The sequence below is a fragment of the Arachis ipaensis genome, chromosome B10 (assembly GCF_000816755.2).
Source record: "Arachis ipaensis cultivar K30076 chromosome B10, Araip1.1, whole genome shotgun sequence".
NCBI lineage: Eukaryota > Viridiplantae > Streptophyta > Magnoliopsida > Fabales > Fabaceae > Arachis > Arachis ipaensis.
This window is the reverse complement of record NC_029794.2, coordinates 133,273,005-133,291,573: the sequence shown is the minus strand read 5'-3', so window position 1 is coordinate 133,291,573 and position 18,569 is coordinate 133,273,005. Positions and strand designations below refer to the sequence as shown.

General features: G+C 31.3%; 4 protein-coding genes across 8 annotated transcripts in view; 1 reads left to right on the top strand and 3 right to left on the bottom strand.

Annotated features, from left to right (window-relative positions):
* LOC107622416 (cationic amino acid transporter 2, vacuolar) lies at positions 1,467 to 7,087 on the top strand. Of its 3 annotated transcripts, none has more exons than XM_021113616.1 (15): positions 1,467 to 1,581; positions 1,677 to 1,911; positions 2,256 to 2,457; positions 2,587 to 2,671; positions 3,168 to 3,308; positions 3,512 to 3,630; positions 3,718 to 3,814; positions 3,941 to 4,113; positions 4,222 to 4,288; positions 4,787 to 4,945; positions 5,263 to 5,467; positions 5,647 to 5,752; positions 5,943 to 6,055; positions 6,376 to 6,451; positions 6,695 to 7,087. In XM_021113616.1, exons 2-15 carry the CDS (start codon positions 1,755 to 1,757, stop codon positions 6,849 to 6,851), a joined length of 1,857 nt encoding a protein of 618 aa, XP_020969275.1. In that variant the 5' UTR covers positions 1,467 to 1,581; positions 1,677 to 1,754; the 3' UTR covers positions 6,852 to 7,087. The 3 variants fall into 3 exon arrangements, with proteins under 3 accessions (XP_020969275.1, XP_016179781.1, XP_016179780.1); XM_016324295.2 differs by having other exon boundaries at positions 1,482 to 1,581; positions 1,803 to 1,911; XM_016324294.2 differs by having other exon boundaries at positions 1,489 to 1,911.
* LOC107622419 (B3 domain-containing protein At4g01580-like) overlaps positions 7,782 to 18,569 on the bottom strand; it is a 47,689-nt gene continuing 36,901 nt past the window's right edge. Inside the window, exon 3 of the mRNA XM_021113619.1 lies at positions 7,782 to 7,982. The gene's annotated coding sequence lies outside the window, so the exon portion shown is untranslated. The remainder of the gene's footprint in view (positions 7,983 to 18,569) is intronic.
* LOC107622420 (B3 domain-containing protein At1g49475-like) lies at positions 8,001 to 8,781 on the bottom strand. Its single transcript, XM_021114731.1, has 2 exons — positions 8,684 to 8,781; positions 8,001 to 8,598 (listed from the first exon to the last, which is right to left on the bottom strand). The coding sequence occupies exons 1-2, from the start codon at positions 8,779 to 8,781 to the stop codon at positions 8,001 to 8,003; spliced, it is 696 nt and encodes a 231-aa protein (XP_020970390.1).
* LOC107622418 (B3 domain-containing transcription factor VRN1-like) overlaps positions 9,547 to 18,569 on the bottom strand; it is a 49,423-nt gene continuing 40,400 nt past the window's right edge. Inside the window, exons 1-6 of one of the 3 annotated variants that reach the window (XM_016324296.2) lie at positions 12,739 to 12,899; positions 11,295 to 11,868; positions 11,012 to 11,163; positions 10,668 to 10,917; positions 10,099 to 10,220; positions 9,547 to 9,962 (exon numbers count right to left, since the gene is read on the bottom strand). In XM_016324296.2, coding sequence (XP_016179782.1) covers positions 9,717 to 9,962; positions 10,099 to 10,220; positions 10,668 to 10,917; positions 11,012 to 11,163; positions 11,295 to 11,868; positions 12,739 to 12,843 — 1,449 coding nt within the window. In that variant the 5' untranslated portion in view covers positions 12,844 to 12,899 and the 3' untranslated portion in view covers positions 9,547 to 9,716. Of the gene's footprint in view, positions 9,963 to 10,098; positions 10,221 to 10,667; positions 10,918 to 11,011; positions 11,164 to 11,294; positions 11,869 to 12,738; positions 12,900 to 18,569 lie in introns of those variants that run through there. The other 2 variants (XM_021113618.1, XM_021113617.1) reach the window with 2 other exon arrangements.

The following is an 18,569-nucleotide window of genomic DNA, read 5'->3' as shown; positions in this document are numbered from 1 at the left end:
GTGAACTGCGTGAACATCAAGTTAGGAGAATATTTTACAGAGACATTTTGATATTTAATTAGTAGTATTTTTTGGGATGATTATAGTGAAGAGATTGTAGCTTATTTTGAGGTATTATACTGTTACTAAATAAATATTAGATATTTACAGTCTTAAGTATACCTTTTGGTATCACAATTTATCTAATTTTCGAATTATGACTCCATCTATTCTTTTGATATATGTTATCCTTGTGTTAAATGGGAACATATCAAATTTTTTTTATGGGATTCTCAGTTTACTGTTTAACTGATTTTGATTAGGAGTGAGTACGAGTAGCGGGTATCCAATTATCTATTCGAATTCAAACCGAATTAATTAAATTAGTTCTAAAATCAATGGGTAATCGGATTCAATCCAAACTAAACTGATAGTTTTTGTTAGTGATTGGTTTGGGTATTGGTTTTGGGGTGCAGAATCCAAACCAACCCGCAAATCCGATCATATATTAATTAAATAATATATATATGATTTTTTCATTAGACAAAGATTATTCATTATTAATATGTTTGGATTTTAATGAGTTTAGTTTTTAATGTATTTGGTGTTTAACATGTTTGGATTATTTCTATTGATGTTACATATTTATTATACTTGTTGAATTTTTAAAATAAAAATTTGATTTTTTTTTATGAATTTCAAAATCATCGGGTACCCAATTACCCGAACCAAACCAATCCATTCTTAATTGGTTTAGTTTGATTCGGTACATATACAAAAAAACACAAATCCAAATCAAACCGAATCAATTATATTTTGATCGGTTCGATTCTAATTTTACAATGAATCCGAACCAAACCGACCTGTGTTCATCCCTAATTTTGATAATTGATTTAGTATAAATATAGTTGAGATTTTATTAATAAAAAAAATATAGAAGTAAATGCTCTTAAACTAACGCCCAGTTTGGGTAAACAACTTAATTAAGTTACTTTTGAAGAAATAGCTTAAATAATAAATGCTTATATTAAAAGTAACTTATAAATAAGTTATTTTGTGTTTGGTTTTTCAGTTCTAAAAGTACTTATTAAGAGAAAAATGATAAAAAAACTTTTTATTATGAGAAAAGTCATTTTTTTTAACTTCTCCTTAAGTATCAAAATAGTTTTTTAGAAAGTTACAATTTTACTTTGAAAATTGTACCAGACATTAATACTACACATTTTCATAAGTTAAAAGTTAAAAAAAAAATCACTTATAAACCTATTCAAACGGGCCTAAAAAGTTTTTATATTTATATCATTTATTAGAAAAGATTGCATAATTATTGAATTTTTTATATTTTTTCCTTTAACCTTTGTATGCTGATTTTCGTATTAAAAAATATTAATTTTAAAGTAAAATAATTAAATTTATTATAACAAAATAATAAAACTATTTATGTTAGCAACATAATTACTTGTTTTAACCTAACATTCAATTCTCTTATATAGTTATATTATTCATTGCCAATAATTGCTACCTAACTTTCTATAAACACATGAAACCATTTTGAGAATTGTAGCGGCACAACAGAGACTGGGACTTGTCAACAACAGATTGGTAAAGCGAGAATTTTTCATTCTAACTACCAATCAATCTTCTTCAACGTATCACAACATTATCATCTATTGTTAAATTTACCCATCATTTCCTAGGGAAAATAAAAAAGAAAAAGAGAATCTGCTGAATTTGCTATTTTGTCAAACTCAACAAAAAAGGAAGCTACTTTTGTGATGGGAATTTTGGTTGATTCACAAGATGGTGGTGAAAATGGAACTCAGGGTTCATGGATGTTCTTCACTAGAAGGAAGAAGGTTGATTCTGCCAATGAAAGCAGCTCCAAGGGTCAACTTGCCAAGGAGTTGACTGTGCCTCAACTCATGGCAATTGGTAATTCAGTTTTCTTTTCTGATAATTAGAGAATCATGATTCCTGATTTTTATTGTAGGATGTTGTTTAGAATATCTTTTGATCTAAGTAATTGGTTTGAGATTGATTTCTTGTTCTAGCTGAATTTTTGTTTTGTATTGTATTTGGGTCCAGAAAGGTAGGCTTTTAACAATGGTTGAGTTGGATCTTTGTTACAAACTTTGAAGTAAGCCACTTATGCTTGCTTCGTAGGTTAGACTGCCTGCATTACACCCTTTGTCCTGCGAATTAAGGGATGCCCTTCTCTGGTATTTGGATCTAAGCTGTTTTGATGGTTAATTCATTCAGTTTTGGCTTTGATTCAGGTGTTGGTGCAACAATTGGTGCTGGTGTCTATGTTCTTGTTGGAACCGTTGCTCGCGAGCATTCCGGTCCGTCGTTGGCGATTTCTTTCCTGGTAGCTGGATTTGCAGCTGCTCTTTCAGCTTTTTGCTATGCAGAGCTTGCGAGTCGCTGCCCTTCTGCTGGAAGTGCCTATCATTATTCATACATATGTGTTGGGGAAGGGTAAGTCACTTTCTTTGGATTCATTAGTTCTAAATCAATAAGGTCCTTTATTGAGAAAGATTTTCAATTGAGAAATGTTTATATCTGGAAAATTATTCATTATTCATTATTTTATTATTATTTTGTCAGAGTTGCTTGGTTGATTGGTTGGGCATTGATACTTGAATATACAATTGGTGGATCTGCTGTTGCTCGTGGCATAACTCCCAATTTGGTATGGTTTTCTATTAACTATTCTGTTGAGTTATTATTTGTCTTAGCAACTTTGATTGTATACTGTACCATTTTATTTATTCTACACACCACATTATTTGAGGTTGATTCGACTTTGACTTTATTGTTCATGTTTACTTTTATTTACTATTTATGGAAGTTTTCAAGTGATTTCGTTATTCACTCGTTTGTTACCCATTCTACTAGAAATAAAGTCTTAGGTTTGAACTATTCTTTGAAACTACCCTCTGAAGCTCTCTGTTGTAGGTTCTTGCATGAAGTATACCCTTGAATCCATCATCAATAACTTGGCATATCCCATGGTTTGTTAGTCCTAATTGGTGTTTGACTCTAAAGTCTAAAGGAATATTAGCAGATTCTATTTTTCAAGATTCATATATATATATAGTTAGCAGATTCATTTGTTGGAACTGTGAGTAGAGTTGTACAAATTTTCTGATGCAACTATTAACTTCAATATATATTTCTCTGGTTAGGCTGCACTTGTTGGAGGTGCGGAAAATTTGCCCACCTTTTTATCACGTCATCATATTCCCGGGCTTGATATTGTTGTGGATCCATGCGCAGCAATCGTGACATTTATTATCACTGCACTCCTTTGTTTTGGGATTAAAGAGGTATATCTCTGTTAGAATCTTTTTCTATAATATGATATTATTTTAAATGTTGTACTTAGCTATGTTTCTAGATTTCATGCTCTTGAGTTTCTCTAAACATTGGTTGCTGCAACTTATTGTATTTATCCTTTGCTTATATTCACTCCCCCCGAAAACCCATTCGAATGTTTTCTTAATTTTTATATGAATTCATGATATTGCAGAGTGCAATGGTACAAAGTATAGTCACATCAGTGAATATATGTGCTTTGATGTTTGTAATTTTAGCCGGCAGTTACCTTGGATTCAAATCTGGATGGGCTGGATATGAACTTCCTACAGGGTACTTTACATCCTTATTTTGCTATTCAACATGCATTTTGGTGTCTTATAGTTACTGATTACTTCTCTCTTGCTCTTTTTGTAATAGGTACTTTCCATTCGGGGTAGATGGAATGCTTGCTGGTTCTGCAACTGTCTTTTTTGCTTATATAGGTTTTGATGCAGTAGCCAGCACTGCCGAAGAGGTAGTATAAATGATGACACAGTGCAGATTGTCTATTCTTGTTTCTAAATGCCATTTCTGTGCTTGATACATACATAATTAAGGATGTTCTTCTAGCTACTTATTAATGTGTTACTTTGATCAACAGGTTAAAAATCCTCAACGCGATTTGCCACTGGGTATTGGTGGTTCACTGTTTCTATGTTGTGGATTGTATATGATGGTCTCCGTTGTTATTGTCGGTTTAGTACCTTATTATGCTATTGATCCTGACACCCCCATATCGTCTGCGTTTGCTGACCATGGGATGCAATGGGCAGCGTAAGTGAATAATTAAGCTATGCTATAGTACTTATGATTCTTCACGAAGTTTACACCACCTAGTATAAGTAGTAAAATCACTTTTTCTCCCCAATTTGTGATTTGCAGTTATATTATAAATGTTGGGGCATTTACAGCTCTATGTGCATCATTGATGGGTGGGATACTGCCCCAGGTAAATTAATTGGAACACTTCTGGGCTACATTAAACTCTGAAATTGTTTAATTTATTCTTCCCTCGATGGTTTTGCAATTTCTTTTACTACATACATGATCATAGGGGTTAATGCTTTGGATGCATGTTATGTTTGAACTTTGAAGTTCATCAAATTCCAAAGGGTTAAAAGATGCATATCGAGTATTAGATGCAAATTAGGCATGCCTTTTGTCGTCTTTAATTACACTGGATTCATGTAAGTTTCATCGTTTCTATTAGCCTCATACTAATAGGCTTCTTTGCTTAAATTTTATGCAATAATCTAGTCATAGTCTACTGGTTTCAATGAAGACTACTATTATGTTCCTGGTAATAGGTGCACTTTTTCATGCTAGTTTTTGGCTTTTTAATTTCCAATGATTACTTTATGCAGTTATCGCAAAATTTTCATTTTCATTTGACGTCTTCTATTTTGAGGGCCAAGAATTTTAATCTGTTTTCTTCAATATCTTTCAGCCGAGAATTTTGATGGCTATGGCAAGGGATGGTCTGCTGCCACCACTCTTTTCTGATATAAATAAGCACACCCAGGTTCCTGTCAAGAGCACAATAGCTACTGGCCTTGTCGCTGCGGTTCTTGCGTTTGCTATGGAAGTCTCTGAACTAGCTGGCATGGTAAGTCTACTAGGTTTATAACAGTTAGCATTGCTGTCAAGAAACAACTCCATCCAAGAGCTTAAGCTACTTCAGTCTGAAGAATTGCTTTTATTAGTAGTAACAATCCCTATCTTGCTAGAGCAACGAAATCCCTCGGATGAAATAATTGGCTTCTTCAATTTTAATCCAGAATCTTTTTTCCTTTCTATTCCTGATTGTTTTGAAATTATTAAAACATTTCTAAGGCTGTTCTCATGGCCTGCACGGACTTGTTTGTTGGCTGCGAGTAGGGTGTATTTGAAGCACTAAAAGTGTATTTGGCTTGTCATCTGCAGGTTAGTGTGGGTACCCTTCTCGCATTCACTGTTGTGGCAATATCTGTGTTAATACTAAGATATATCCCTCCGGAAGATGCACCGCTGCCCGGTTCCCTCCAGGAACCAATTATCTCAGTTGATTCTTCTGGGGAACATAAACGTTTAGTTGTGAAAGAAGATGTATCAGCTGACTTCATTTCTAAATATCTTTCTGCTGGCAACTGTGAGTTACACATCCTTCTCCATTGCCATTTTCTCTATCATACATGATGCAAAATTTGTTACTAAGAGTTGTAATTAGTTTTGCTTTACTAGCATACACAAGTTTTTTCCATTTATTGTCCTTACTTTTTCTTCTGCCTTTTGATCTGCTGTTTTACACCATATTCCTTATTGGCGCAGATTTACACAATGGTAACAGACGAAAAGTTGTAGGGTGGGTAATAGCATCGACATGCATAGGGATATTAGTCCTGACATATGCAGCTTCAGACTTGGTTCTTCCCAGGTTGGTTTTAGATTCATATTGTTATTTTAATTTTCATTCTCATTTTTAACAAGATCAAATTGTAGACAGTTTAGCAGCGTCTTGATTTTGCAGGATAGTAGCTAAATTAGAGTTGTATTCTTTAGTAATGTTTGTCTTGCCACTTGGGTATTTCTTAATGTTCTTACTTCTTGTGTTTACCTTTTACCAGTTCTATTCGATTTACACTGTGTGGAGTTGGTGTCACTCTTCTTCTGTTTGGTCTTGTCTTCCTAACTTGCATCGATCAAGATGATGCAAGGCACAACTTCGGGAACTCGACTGGTATGGCTTCCCATTATGATCTTAGGGTAATTAGATTTATGCAGGATGAGTGTCTTGATTTTATTCAACTAACATGCACATTATTGAGTCAAAAGCATTTTATCTGGCAAAAGCTAAATTGTTAAATTAATAGATTCGCCATAGTCTCTTACTAATATTCCTCCATTCTACAATACATTGTTTAGAATTTTTTTTGTACATTCTTAAACTAATGTATCCAGAATTCCAGATACATTGATTATTGATATAAGAATGTATTAGATAAATTTGGCTTGGATGTAAAATGATAAATGATTTTTTTTTTACTGATTTATTTTCAGGTTTCACTTGCCCACTTGTGCCACTGCTGCCCATAACTTGCATTCTGATCAATTCCTATTTACTTATTAATCTTGAGTAAGTATTCATATTCAATTCTGAAAGTACATAGAACTTATCCTCTTCATTCATTACCTTGGAAAAGCAATTAGTTTCTTGATTACATACCAAATCTGTGCCATAACTTGAACCTAGGGAACACTTGAAGAACAAATTAATAGGATATTACTGCACTTTCAGCATCCCGTTTACTCAGTATAGCTCGATTAACCTGTATTTTTCTTCCATTGTGCAACTTATCTAGCCGGTTTTTACTTCCAGGTCTGGTACATGGGTGCGTGTTTCTATATGGCTGGCAATAGGGCTACTTGTTTATGTATTTTATGGCCGAACCCACAGCGCGCTGAAGGATGCAGTTTATGTGCCGGCGGCGCAAGTGGACGACGCCTATCATGCATCGACAAGTTGTCTTGCTTAATCTTGGTGGCAGCCCAAACTGCAGCTCCACTTTTGTTGTATATATCTGTAATTTCTGTACAGAAAATGCATATAATATCGAGATTTAATAGTTTAGCAATTGTAGTGTGGAATATGATTTCCTTTAGCAACAGTTGTATTATGCCTTAAACTACAGCTGTAATATTCTTTTTATACGGATTATACCTTCTGTATCATCCTAAATGCAAATATAATTTAAAAAGTTGATAACACAAATGAGCAAACATCTCCTCAGATTTCAAATTTTCATTCCATATTGATGTAGCCAAATCTTGACACTACAGTGATTTCCAGGGCAATTAGAATGTTTAATCTGTTTTTCTTTTCTCACTATTGCTTATTCAGATATAGTCAAGAAGTAATGTAGAGAAGCAAAAGTGATCATCATTATGAAACCAGAGAACTATTACATTAGAAGTATTTCATTGTTGAAATGCTGAGGAAGGGCTAATGTTCACTCTAATTTTGATCCCAGGTTTTAATGAGAAATAAAATAGCAACTGTAAGAACTAACTTTGTTAGTGGAGTGACATGTGTCATCATTTCGCTATTTTAAATCACTTGTGCAACTACAGGAACACTATCACTTCCAGATAAACCACCATTTATATTCGAAACTTCATCTGTCATGCGTATAATTATTCCACTTCACAATCATTTGACATACTTAAACTTTCAAACTGTCTCATTGGGTGTGCCAATTTGTTTTATCGATTTTTAGCAAATAAAAAAATGGTTCGATATCTAGTGGTTTGAGTGCGAAACCTACTAGTTATCGAAAGAGGGATTCCTTGATCTTCCTTGCTTCTTGAACAACTTTACATGTACACCATAAAAATTTGCATAGAAGTTACTTGTAGCTAAGTTCAAGCTTCAAACAACACAGTAATTTTTATTCAATTGAACAAAATTTGAACACAGCCTAGGAACAATAAGATATTTATTACATAGTTACATGAAATGCAATATGCTCTGATATTTTTTAGCGGTACGCCATATGTAAAATATTTTATGTGGAATATATGGTTATGCTACCTATTTGGTGAATTTGTAACTATGATTTATGCATTTTAGCTACAAAGGATTACATTAGAATCCACGAAAATAAAAGGATGAATTGATCATGAAATTACATACTATCAGGATCAACTCTGGCACTTTGAATTGTTGGCATCTTAAGACCTGTCTCTTCAGATTGACTAGCTTCTTCATTCTTGCAACACTGCATCCAGTTTTGTTTATCAGGGCCCTTTTCTACATCTCCAGTTTTGACAGAACTCCTCAATCTTTTACTTGTAGAAGGAGATGATACTTCTGCTGCTGCTTTCACTTTTTTCCTCGGCCAGCCTCGTGGCGGCAGTTCATTCAAGATCTTAATCGAATTGTCATGGCTGATGTGATCCAAGGAAGGATAGTTTATTTCAAAGCCACTAATGATGTCATGAATGTGTACTTCAATGTTAGAAGTTTCATTGTAGTACGCAAAGAACAGCATATGGCCATTATCCAAAGAGTAATATGAAGCAAATTCTTTCCAACCATTTTCAAATAGAATCATACCATCATACAAAGACCAATCTATCTTCCATACAGTGCCATCTGGAGGCTTCAGATACACTGGATTTGGAACACCATCACCATATTTCTTACTGAACTTTTTTGGTAACTTCTGCAATTCAAATGAAAGTATGAAACTAGTCTTAGTAATAAGCATAAATGAAGAAACCCTTACAAGGGAAAAATCACAAAGAGAAATGCATGCATTAAATAATATTATAAGTAAAGAGGATATGAAGTGAAGAAAATGCTTACAAGGTTTCCATCTTCAAGGCTTTTTTGAGACCAATCTTGAAGAAACTGATCACAGAGGAAGGAGAATGCTTGTTTCTTTGGAAAATAGAAGAAGCCATGGATGTTCTTCTTGTTCACAGACACAGTCACACAGTCTCCGGTAAGAAGACAAGTTAATTGAAAAAGCCAAAGAAGATGACAGCAACAGAAGAGTATTTAGGAGGTGGTGGATGATGAAGTTATCATTTTACCCTCAGTATGAGTTGTCTCTACTCTCTACTCTCATGAAAGTACTCAATGCAATACCAAGAAGAACTGTCATCAAATCTAAGCAGTTATATATATTAGCAGTTATATATATACACACAAAACAGTGAGAAAAAACAACACACGCCGTGTAATAAGAAGTGATAAACCAAAAACTATATTTAAACTCTTAATTATAGAGGATTAAAATTCGAGTGGTAGTACTTAAAAATGGTTTTATCTTGAATGTATCAATAAGGTTCTTAAGTGTGGAAAAGACTCAAAAACTATTTTAAAAGAATTCTTAACCTCTCCAATTTTTATAAATTTTTATTTGATAAAATAAGAAAAATTTTCTCTCAAAATAAAAAGCACAAATTTAGTACATTAGTATTCTAAAAAAAATCTTACAAATATTGGAATTATAATAGACATAAAATTAATTATAATTATTTTATATTTTATTTATCTTCAATCTTTTTTATGATATACTATTTTAATGAGTTGATCGATTAGATTCATAGGTAAAAATCCATGAAAATTCTGCCTCACTTTTTTTTTATCCCTATACCAAACACAACCATATCTTCACTTTGAGAAGATAAACAATGCAAATCATGAAGTGACAAAACAAGAAGTAAAATTAAAACAGTTCATACATATATATATAACTAGTGACACCAAAAAAGATAGGAATACAGGATACAGTAGAAGTTTGATTCAACAAAAGAAAGCTGATACATTCTTCACAAAATTAACTTATCTAAGAATTAAGAGTTCTTAGTTCCTAAAGTTATAATACATTAGCCTAGCATTTGACTCTACAGATATGAACATTAAAAAGATCTTTTTTATTGATGAGCTCAAAAACACAAACATCTCCAGCTTCTAATTTACTTGCTCTAGCAAAAGAGCTCCAACCAGCCGAAATAAAGGTGTTTCTTGACGACGGATTGTAGATTATCGTAACAGGCCACAACTCCTTTCCGAACTGTAACTTTACATTCTGCTGATTCTTTTTAAAATATTTTCTGTAGAAGATAGCTGATAAGTTCTGCACCACATTTCATTTTTGAATCATTATGGTTAAAAATAGTAATACACTTACAATTTGTGAAATTAAGTATAAACTGCACTCAAAAAGTTTGTATGGCATATTATGTTTCGTCAAAGATAAGAAATAAACTTACAGGCCTTGATCTTCTTGGATCACTGTCTTTTATCTTGACCATGAAAGAGGGATTCTGTGAATTGAGCTCCTTAACTTCTTTCAGGAGCTGAATCCCATGAGTCACTGGTTTGGAAAGTGACTCTGATATCATAATAGCATTGTAAAAAAATTAGTATGAATCTTACTTGTGAAGAGTTTTAGATACAAGCTATATCTATAGGGTTGGAGACCAACAAAAATTTTATCATAAGATTAGTTTATATAACAAATTGTGATTACATTAAGAACCAAATATATAGTCACTGCAGTCATAAGCTAATTGCATTCTCAGCCAAAACTAACAATAGTTCTCTTGAGATTGGGATTCTACTGCTATAAATGTTTAGAGGAAGGGAAAAATTAGAGATTTGTAAAATGTACTCCAAGTCAAACATGGGATCAATTAATTTTTAATATAATTTTTTTTTAATGAGAATAATGCTAAATTCTATTCCGTTATTAAGGTTAATTACGTTTTCAATGTTGGACTGATATCTTAATTTTTTTACAGAATAACACAGCTTAAGAATTCCTAAACAATTGCCTTACCGCGGCGTTGTCGACGACAAATATGAACATCAAGCACTGGATCTTTTCTATTGACGAGCTTAAACAAACAAACATCTCCGGCTTGTAATTTACTAGCTCGAGCGAAAAAGTTCCAACCAGCAGAGATAAAGGCATAACATGATGATGGCCTATAGATCAACTTAACAGGGAACAACTTCTTTCCAAATCTTATATTTGCATTTTGTGGATTATTTTCAAAATACTTCCTGAAGAATTTAGTTGGAAAGTACTGCAGCACATCATATTAATGTCAAATGATAGCACATGGAGGTTCACATGATACATAATTTTCTACACAGATATATGTATTAACTTATACTTACACATGGTGCTTTCGTTTGAGACAGTTGCTTTATCTTGATGATGAAAGAGGGCTTTTCCCACTTGAACTTCTTAGCTTCTTTCAGAGATTCAGGTCTTGCAGGATAGGGCCTAACAGAAGATTCAGAATCTTTTCTTCTTCTATTCCTTTTGCCTTGTACATGGGAAACAAAGAATCAGAAGTTACCACCATAACTTACAAAAAGCAGTTGCAAGTTGTAACTACAAAAGTAATAACGGTTGAATCCAAAAAAGGAAAGGATGATTCAATTGTGAGACACATACCATTAGAATCTTGATTGACAGACACTGTCTTCTTATGGTTTTTCTTTTTAAATCTAATACCTTCCTTGATTTGTGTGTCATTTTCCAACTGTCTACCTTTAGAAGCAGATGACACTGGTGCTCTCAGTTTTTTCCTCGATTGTCCCTGGACTCCTCCTAACAGTGGTTCATTCAATCTTTTCTTCTGCCGTCCCTCATTAAGTCTCAAGTTCTGAGTGTTGGGACTGCTATCCACGTCTCTAGTTTGTTGTTCTTTTGGCCTTTCCACCGGCTGGACCCTGTGTTGTGGCGGGTGTTCTTTGATCTGATCATTGGCAGGATACTCTATTTGGAGGCCACTCATGTCAAATATTTGTACTTCAATGTGAGAAGTTCCAATATTATAATCAAACCATAACACATGGCCATCATCAAGAGAGTAATATGCAACAAATTCTTTCCAACCTCTTTTAAACAAAGTTCTACCATCATGATTGGTCCAATTTACTCTCCATTCAGTACCATCTGGAGGCTTAAGATACAATGGGTTTGATAGGCCAGAACCATATTTTCTGGTGAACTTTTTTGGTAATTTCTGCAATGTTATGAACTTGATGTTAATAACCATATTAACAGTAAGGTGATAGACATTAGCATGTCTTCACCAAGATGTTAACATGTATTATGTTAAATAATTTAATCAAATATGTCAAGCTATCATATAGTAATATTAAACCCCCCAATTCATCCTTCATTGATCATTATAAATAGTGCAATAAAATAGTCCAAGTATATTAGTCCTAAATTTTGTATGTAGGTAAAGATTAATCTTTCACCTATTTTAAAGGAGAGACTAATTTCAAATCTCAAAGGACTATTTTGCAACATGATTTGCATAGTTAGAGACTAGAAGTGAAATAAAAAAAATGTTAAGGACGGAATTGTCCAACATGAAAATCAGTAGGGACCAAATCAGTAATGATAAGAATCAGAACTCATGCACAATGAAAAATGATTAGTGAAAGTGTAACCTGATCATTTTTCATTAACAATAATGTAGATTTAATTGTAATTAATTTTGTAGTAAGAATACATTAGGAGTACATAAGATGTAACCACTTAACAAATATAATTTTAGGTTTTCATTTCATCTTATGTATTTTTTTTTTATCTATTTTTGCTGCAAAATTAATTATAATTAAGCCCATATTATTGCTAATGAAAAATGATTTAGATAACAAGAAGCAATGAATAGTAATACTATTAATTTTAAAGAGCTTACTATTACTATCTTTGCAGCTAAGAAGCCATGCATGTGTGTTGTTCTATGAGGAAAGTGTTTATAAACAAAAAAATCATATACAGGGTAATAAAGAGAGAAACTATTGTTGAACTGAACAATATCTCAAAAGATAAACAGTTTAAAAGAAAGAAGAGGAGATGAAAAAAACGAGAAAATGCTTACAAAGTTTTCATCTTGAAGAGTTTTTCTGAGAATAACCTTGAAGAAACGGATCATAGTAGAACTAGAAGGAGAATACTTGTTTTGTTGACCGTTAGAGGAAGCCATAGCAATGGATGATGGATGGATTTGATTGTTATTGAGGCTCACAGTCTCTCTCGCCGGTGTTGGTTAAATAACTTTATTTTGGGATAATAATTAAATTACAAAAATAACAAGTGAGTACTAAAATTAGTTATATATGTTTTAATTTATTTTCTTTTTCTTTAGTCACAAAAAAAATTATTTTTATGTATTATATATTTTTAGATAATTTTAATATATATTTAATATAGTTTAATAAATTAAAAGGATCAAATTAGGGTATGGATTCCTTCATAATTGATTGCAAAGTTATATAACCTTAATGGATAATGGTACTGCTGTAAAAACAAAAAAAAAATATAGTTAGAATTTATCTTGTAATTATTTTTGTTTCTTTTTTTTTTATCAAATATTTCTAAAATGGTAATATGAAATACTATTAGAGAAGTTAAACAAAAGGAGAAGGTGCATAAGAAACAAAATAGAGGCATAACGAAGTGGTATGATAATTGATAAATGTTAGTACATAAAATAAAAGGTGAATACTGATAACCAATTGAGTTAAGTTAGGCTTAGTTTGATAAAAAAAATTATTTTATAAAATTAGATTATAAAAATTAATTTTTATATATGATTTTTTAAAAGTTATAGTATTTATATTTAATAAAGCTAGAATATTAAAAAAATTTAAAATCAAATTGAATTAAAATTAAAAATTAAGTTGCATGCTAAATTAGAAGGTGGTAGAAACTACAAGAATCAAATTATTTTTCTAGTGCAAGACAACACAATATTCATGAAGAACGAAGAATCATAAATTGAAAATTTCAAGTTGGACTAAATTTGAAGAATTTAAAACAAATTTGAATAAAAAATTTGATTAGTCAAAATTTTTACTAACTTAATAAAATATTATAACCGTACTTCGTTGTTATAAAAATTATTATTTTATTTTAAAACTTTGTCCATATATAAGCTTGAACCCACGTATTTTAATCAGTTATTAAAATTTCTCTCTTCTTTTGTGAGTGTGTTAGTGAGTTTGAAAGATAAAAAATGTTAGTATTATTTAAGTGAGTGAGTTGGTCCTGAGACCAATAAAGTGTGGATATTATACTTACAAGTGTTTGAAAATTTGTGAGGTGTGGGAGAGTTCTCACATAGTTGTTTGTTCATAGAGTTAGTATAGCAAACACTTTTAATGTTGTGTGGTCTGTTTTCAAATTAGATGAAATTTGATTACCAGGAGACTTTGATGTCTACCCATTTGAAGGTTCAGAAACTTGTAGAATTTTAAACTGTCATACAAAGACATAGATAAAGCCCAAAAAATAAAGCTACAGTCTTTGAGAATAGAATATAAAAGTTACGAGATAATGTCTAACTCAAAAACTGTTGAGCAATATTTTTTTCGTGTTACAAATAGAAAGAGTCTAAAAAAAAGATATTCCCAATAATAAAGCGGTGGAAAAAATTTTTTGCACTATGCTGATGAAGTATGGTCATGTGGCGATTACAATATTAGAGTCTCATGATATGGATACTATGATGATTGCAAAGTTGCAAGGAGCCATGTAAAGCCACATTAGCAGAATATTAGAGAAGTTAGAAAAATCAACTCAAGAAGCCGTGAAAAGCCGAGTGAATTTAAACAATGGTGCAGAATCAAGCTGTACACAAGAAGGACGAGACCGTGCTTTCAATTTTTAAAGTAGAGGTAGAGGAAGTTCTAGAGACAGGGGTCATAGAAATTACAGCCATAAAGTTATAGTAATTTTATACTACCTAATCAAGGAGAAGGTGGAACAAATTTCAGGTTTGTCAACCGAAGAAGAAGTCGATGCATTTTTATCAAGAATGAACTAATTTCAACTGTTTTTATTGTAGAAAGTATGGATACAAAGTGGCAGATTGCAAAATTAAAATGATGAATAATAATTAAGTACACGTTGCAGAAAATCAACAACAAAATACTGATCATAATTCAGATATTCAAACTTTATTTTTTACAAGGGATTCATATGCTGAAGATAAAAATATATAATACTTGGATAATGGTCGTGATAATCATATGTCTGGTAGAAAAATTCCTATTGCAATTTGATAATAGTACAAAATTCTTATTGAAGGAAAAGAGCAAAGACCAATTAGATTGAATGATGGTTTTCTGAGTTATATTTTTTATGTTTTCTATACTCCTAAACTTGATTAAAATTTATTGAGTATGGGACAGTTATTTGAGAACGGATAAAAGATAATAATATATAGTGGATATTTGCATAATATTTGACAACAACAAAAAGTTCATAGATAAAGTAAAGATGACTTCAAACATAATGTTTTCATTGAAAATTTAACATGTTAATCCTTCTTGCATGAGTTCTGTAATACTTGATGATAGCTGACTGTGGCATATGCGGTGTGCATTTTCATTTTTCTGGCCTAAATTACCTGTAAAAAAAAAGACTTGTTTCCATAGATTCATATTCCTAATTGTGTTTGTGAGATTTGTCAACTGAAAAAGACGCACGGAGATCCATTCTCTACAGAAAAGTCATGGAGAGCTTGAAGATTGCTTGAAATGGTGCATTCAGATCTTTGTTTTGTTGACATTCCAAGCAATGGTAGTAGCAAGTACTTTATCACTTTTATTAATGATTTTAGTAGATATACATGGATATACTTTCTATTGTTATAAAGCATTCTCATATTTTAGTATATAGAAAGTATATTCATGTATGTCGCAACAACAGTTCATATTTTAGTATATAGCAGATATCCAATAAAAAATGTCCGTAATAAAACTCCATAGAAAGTTTGGAGTGGAAAGAAGCCTTCCATTAATCATTTTCAAAATCTTTGGGTGTATTGCTTATACCCATGTTCCATATCAATTAAGAAAGAAGTTAGATGACAAAAGCGAAAAGTGTATTTTTAATGGCTATAGCACAGACTCAAAAGTATACAAGTTGTATAATCCAGAATCAAAGAAGATGATCATTAGCAAAAAATGTGACGCTTGACGACAAAGATATTTGGGATTGGAACAGAAAGCAGCCAATTGTAATTTCAAATTCATGTGATAAATTAGAAGAAAGACAACCTAACACAACTAAACAACTAAAATCATCTAGAATACCTCAAAGAAAAAGTAGACTACCTGCTAGATTGGCAGATTATAAAGTTGGCAACGATGATGATCTATTTGATGAAGAAATCGTCAACTTTGCTTTATTTTCAAATTGTGAGCCATTGAACTTTGAAGAAGTCTCTAGAGGCAACAATTGAAAAAAAAATAATACATGAAGAGATTCATGCCATTGAGAAGAATGACATATGGGAGCTGATAGATTTACCAACAAATAAAAAGTCAATTGGAGTAAAGTAGGTTTACAAAATTAAATACAATTCCAACGGTGAAGTTGATCATTTCAAAGTAATATTAGTTGCTAAGGGATACAAATAAAAATTAAGTATTGACTACTTTAAAGTATTTACTCTTGTTGCTATATTAGACACTATCCATATGATTAGTTCACTATCGGCTCAAAATAAATAGAAGATATATCAAATGTATATTAAATCTGCATTTTTAAATGACACTTTAAAAGAAAAAGTGTATGTTGAGTAACTTGCAAGATATGAAATTCCTGAAGAGCGAAGAAGAAGGTACAGTTTATCGATTGAAGAAAATTTTGTACAGGTTGAAGCAAAGAACAATAGCATGATACAAAAAATTATTTATTCTTTTTTCACTCAAAATGGTTTCAGAAGATGTACATTTGAATATACTCTTTATATCAAGTTTGTTGAATCTAGATAAATCTTAATTATGTGCCTTTATATTAATGATTTGATCTTTACTAGTAAAAATTTGAAGATAATTGCATAATTCAAAGAGGTTATGATAAAGCAATTTGAAATGAGAGATATGTGTTTGATGTCTTACTTCCTCGACATCGAAGTCATTTAGAAAGATGACGAAATATTTTATTTCACAGAACAAATATGCAAATGATATTTTGAAGAAATTTCATATGGTACATTCCAAATCAGTTCCTACTCCGATCGAAGAAAAGTTTAAGTTGTTAAGAGGAGATAAAAGAAGAATAATAAATTCTACTTATTACAAAAGCTTGATTAAAAGTCTGAGGTACTTAACTGCAACTAGACAATATATTATGTTTAGAGTTGGATTGCTTAGCAGATTTATGGAGGAGTCTTGTATCAACTATTTGAAAGTAGGGCTGTCAAACGGGCCAATCCGAACTATTTATGCCTGACCCGTTTAAGTTCGCTTTATTCGTAGGCCATAATTTTTAGCCCATACCATTTATGGTTAGTCCGATCGGTTAAATGGGTTGGTCCGTTTATCATTTTATTTTATTTTTGAAAAATATTTTGACAAACAATATTACTTTTAGGTCAAAAACTTTAAACAATTAGTATTTTTTTAGTCGATGGGTCAGATTTCGGGTTGAATCAATAAAAATATCGGCTAAAAATGCTATTTTTTTTAAAAAATAAATAAATAAATGGATCGTCCATTTAACCGATGGACTAGCCCATTTAACCCCTCATTTTTTTTTTCGAGTTAATTGGGCTCAGTCCATTTAACCTGAAATTTAAACGAACTTAATTTTTAGGGACAAATCCCACCCATTTAAATGGATAAATAGGCTGGCCATATAAGTTTAACCCATTTTGACGCTCTATTTGCAAGCGGCAAAAAGGATTCTTTGATATATCAAAGGTACTTTAAATGATGGTATTTTTTTATGAAAATACTAATGAAATAAATCTTGTTGATTACACTGAGAGTGATTGGATTGAAGATATTGAAACAAGAAAAAGTACTTCAAAGTTTGCATTTCATTTTGATTCTGGTGTAATTTCATAGTCTTCGAAAAATAATCAGTAGTAGCATTCTCTACCGTAAAAGTAGAATATATAACAACAATAAATTATGCAACACAGGCAATATAGGTAAAAAGAATTATTGAGAAATTGAACAAGAAATAAAGTACTTTAACAACGATATTTTGTAATAACAAGTTAGTTATTGCACTTTGTAAAAATCTTGTATTTCGTGGAAGATTAAAGTATATTGATATTTGATTTCACAAAATTAAATAATTAGTAAATGAGAAAGAAATTTTAATTGAGTATTGTCCTACTAAAGATTAAGTACAGTCGTAGATATCTTTACAAAATTGTTTAAAACCAAGATATTTAACAAGTTGAAGGAGATGCCGGAAATGATTAATTTTGTAAGCTTAGTTTAAGGGATATAATGTTAGATAATTAAATTAAGAAGATTTAAAAATAGTATAAATATAATATGTTAGATGTTACAATGTGCTCAAAACGGACTACACATACGATGAGGTTGTGACAAAAAAAAAATAATATAAATAATAGAGTCGCCACCAATTTTATTATAGAAAAAATTGGATAAAATTATTAGTTTAAAAAAATTGACATTTCAAAGATATCTAGAATTTTGATTATGCCTAAAAAAGGACGAAAACTTAATTTCAATGCATCCCTAATACATTCATTTAAAATTGTTATCTTTTGAGTATATTATGTCAATTATTATGATTTAATTAGTATTTATTTTTTTGTTTTTTTTTTATAAATTGCAATTAAAGGATATTATTTGCACAAAAATAACAAATAAGGGCAAAAATTTAAGAAACTTGCTTTTTTTTTTGGAACGAACATAATATATCTATGATAAAAACTAA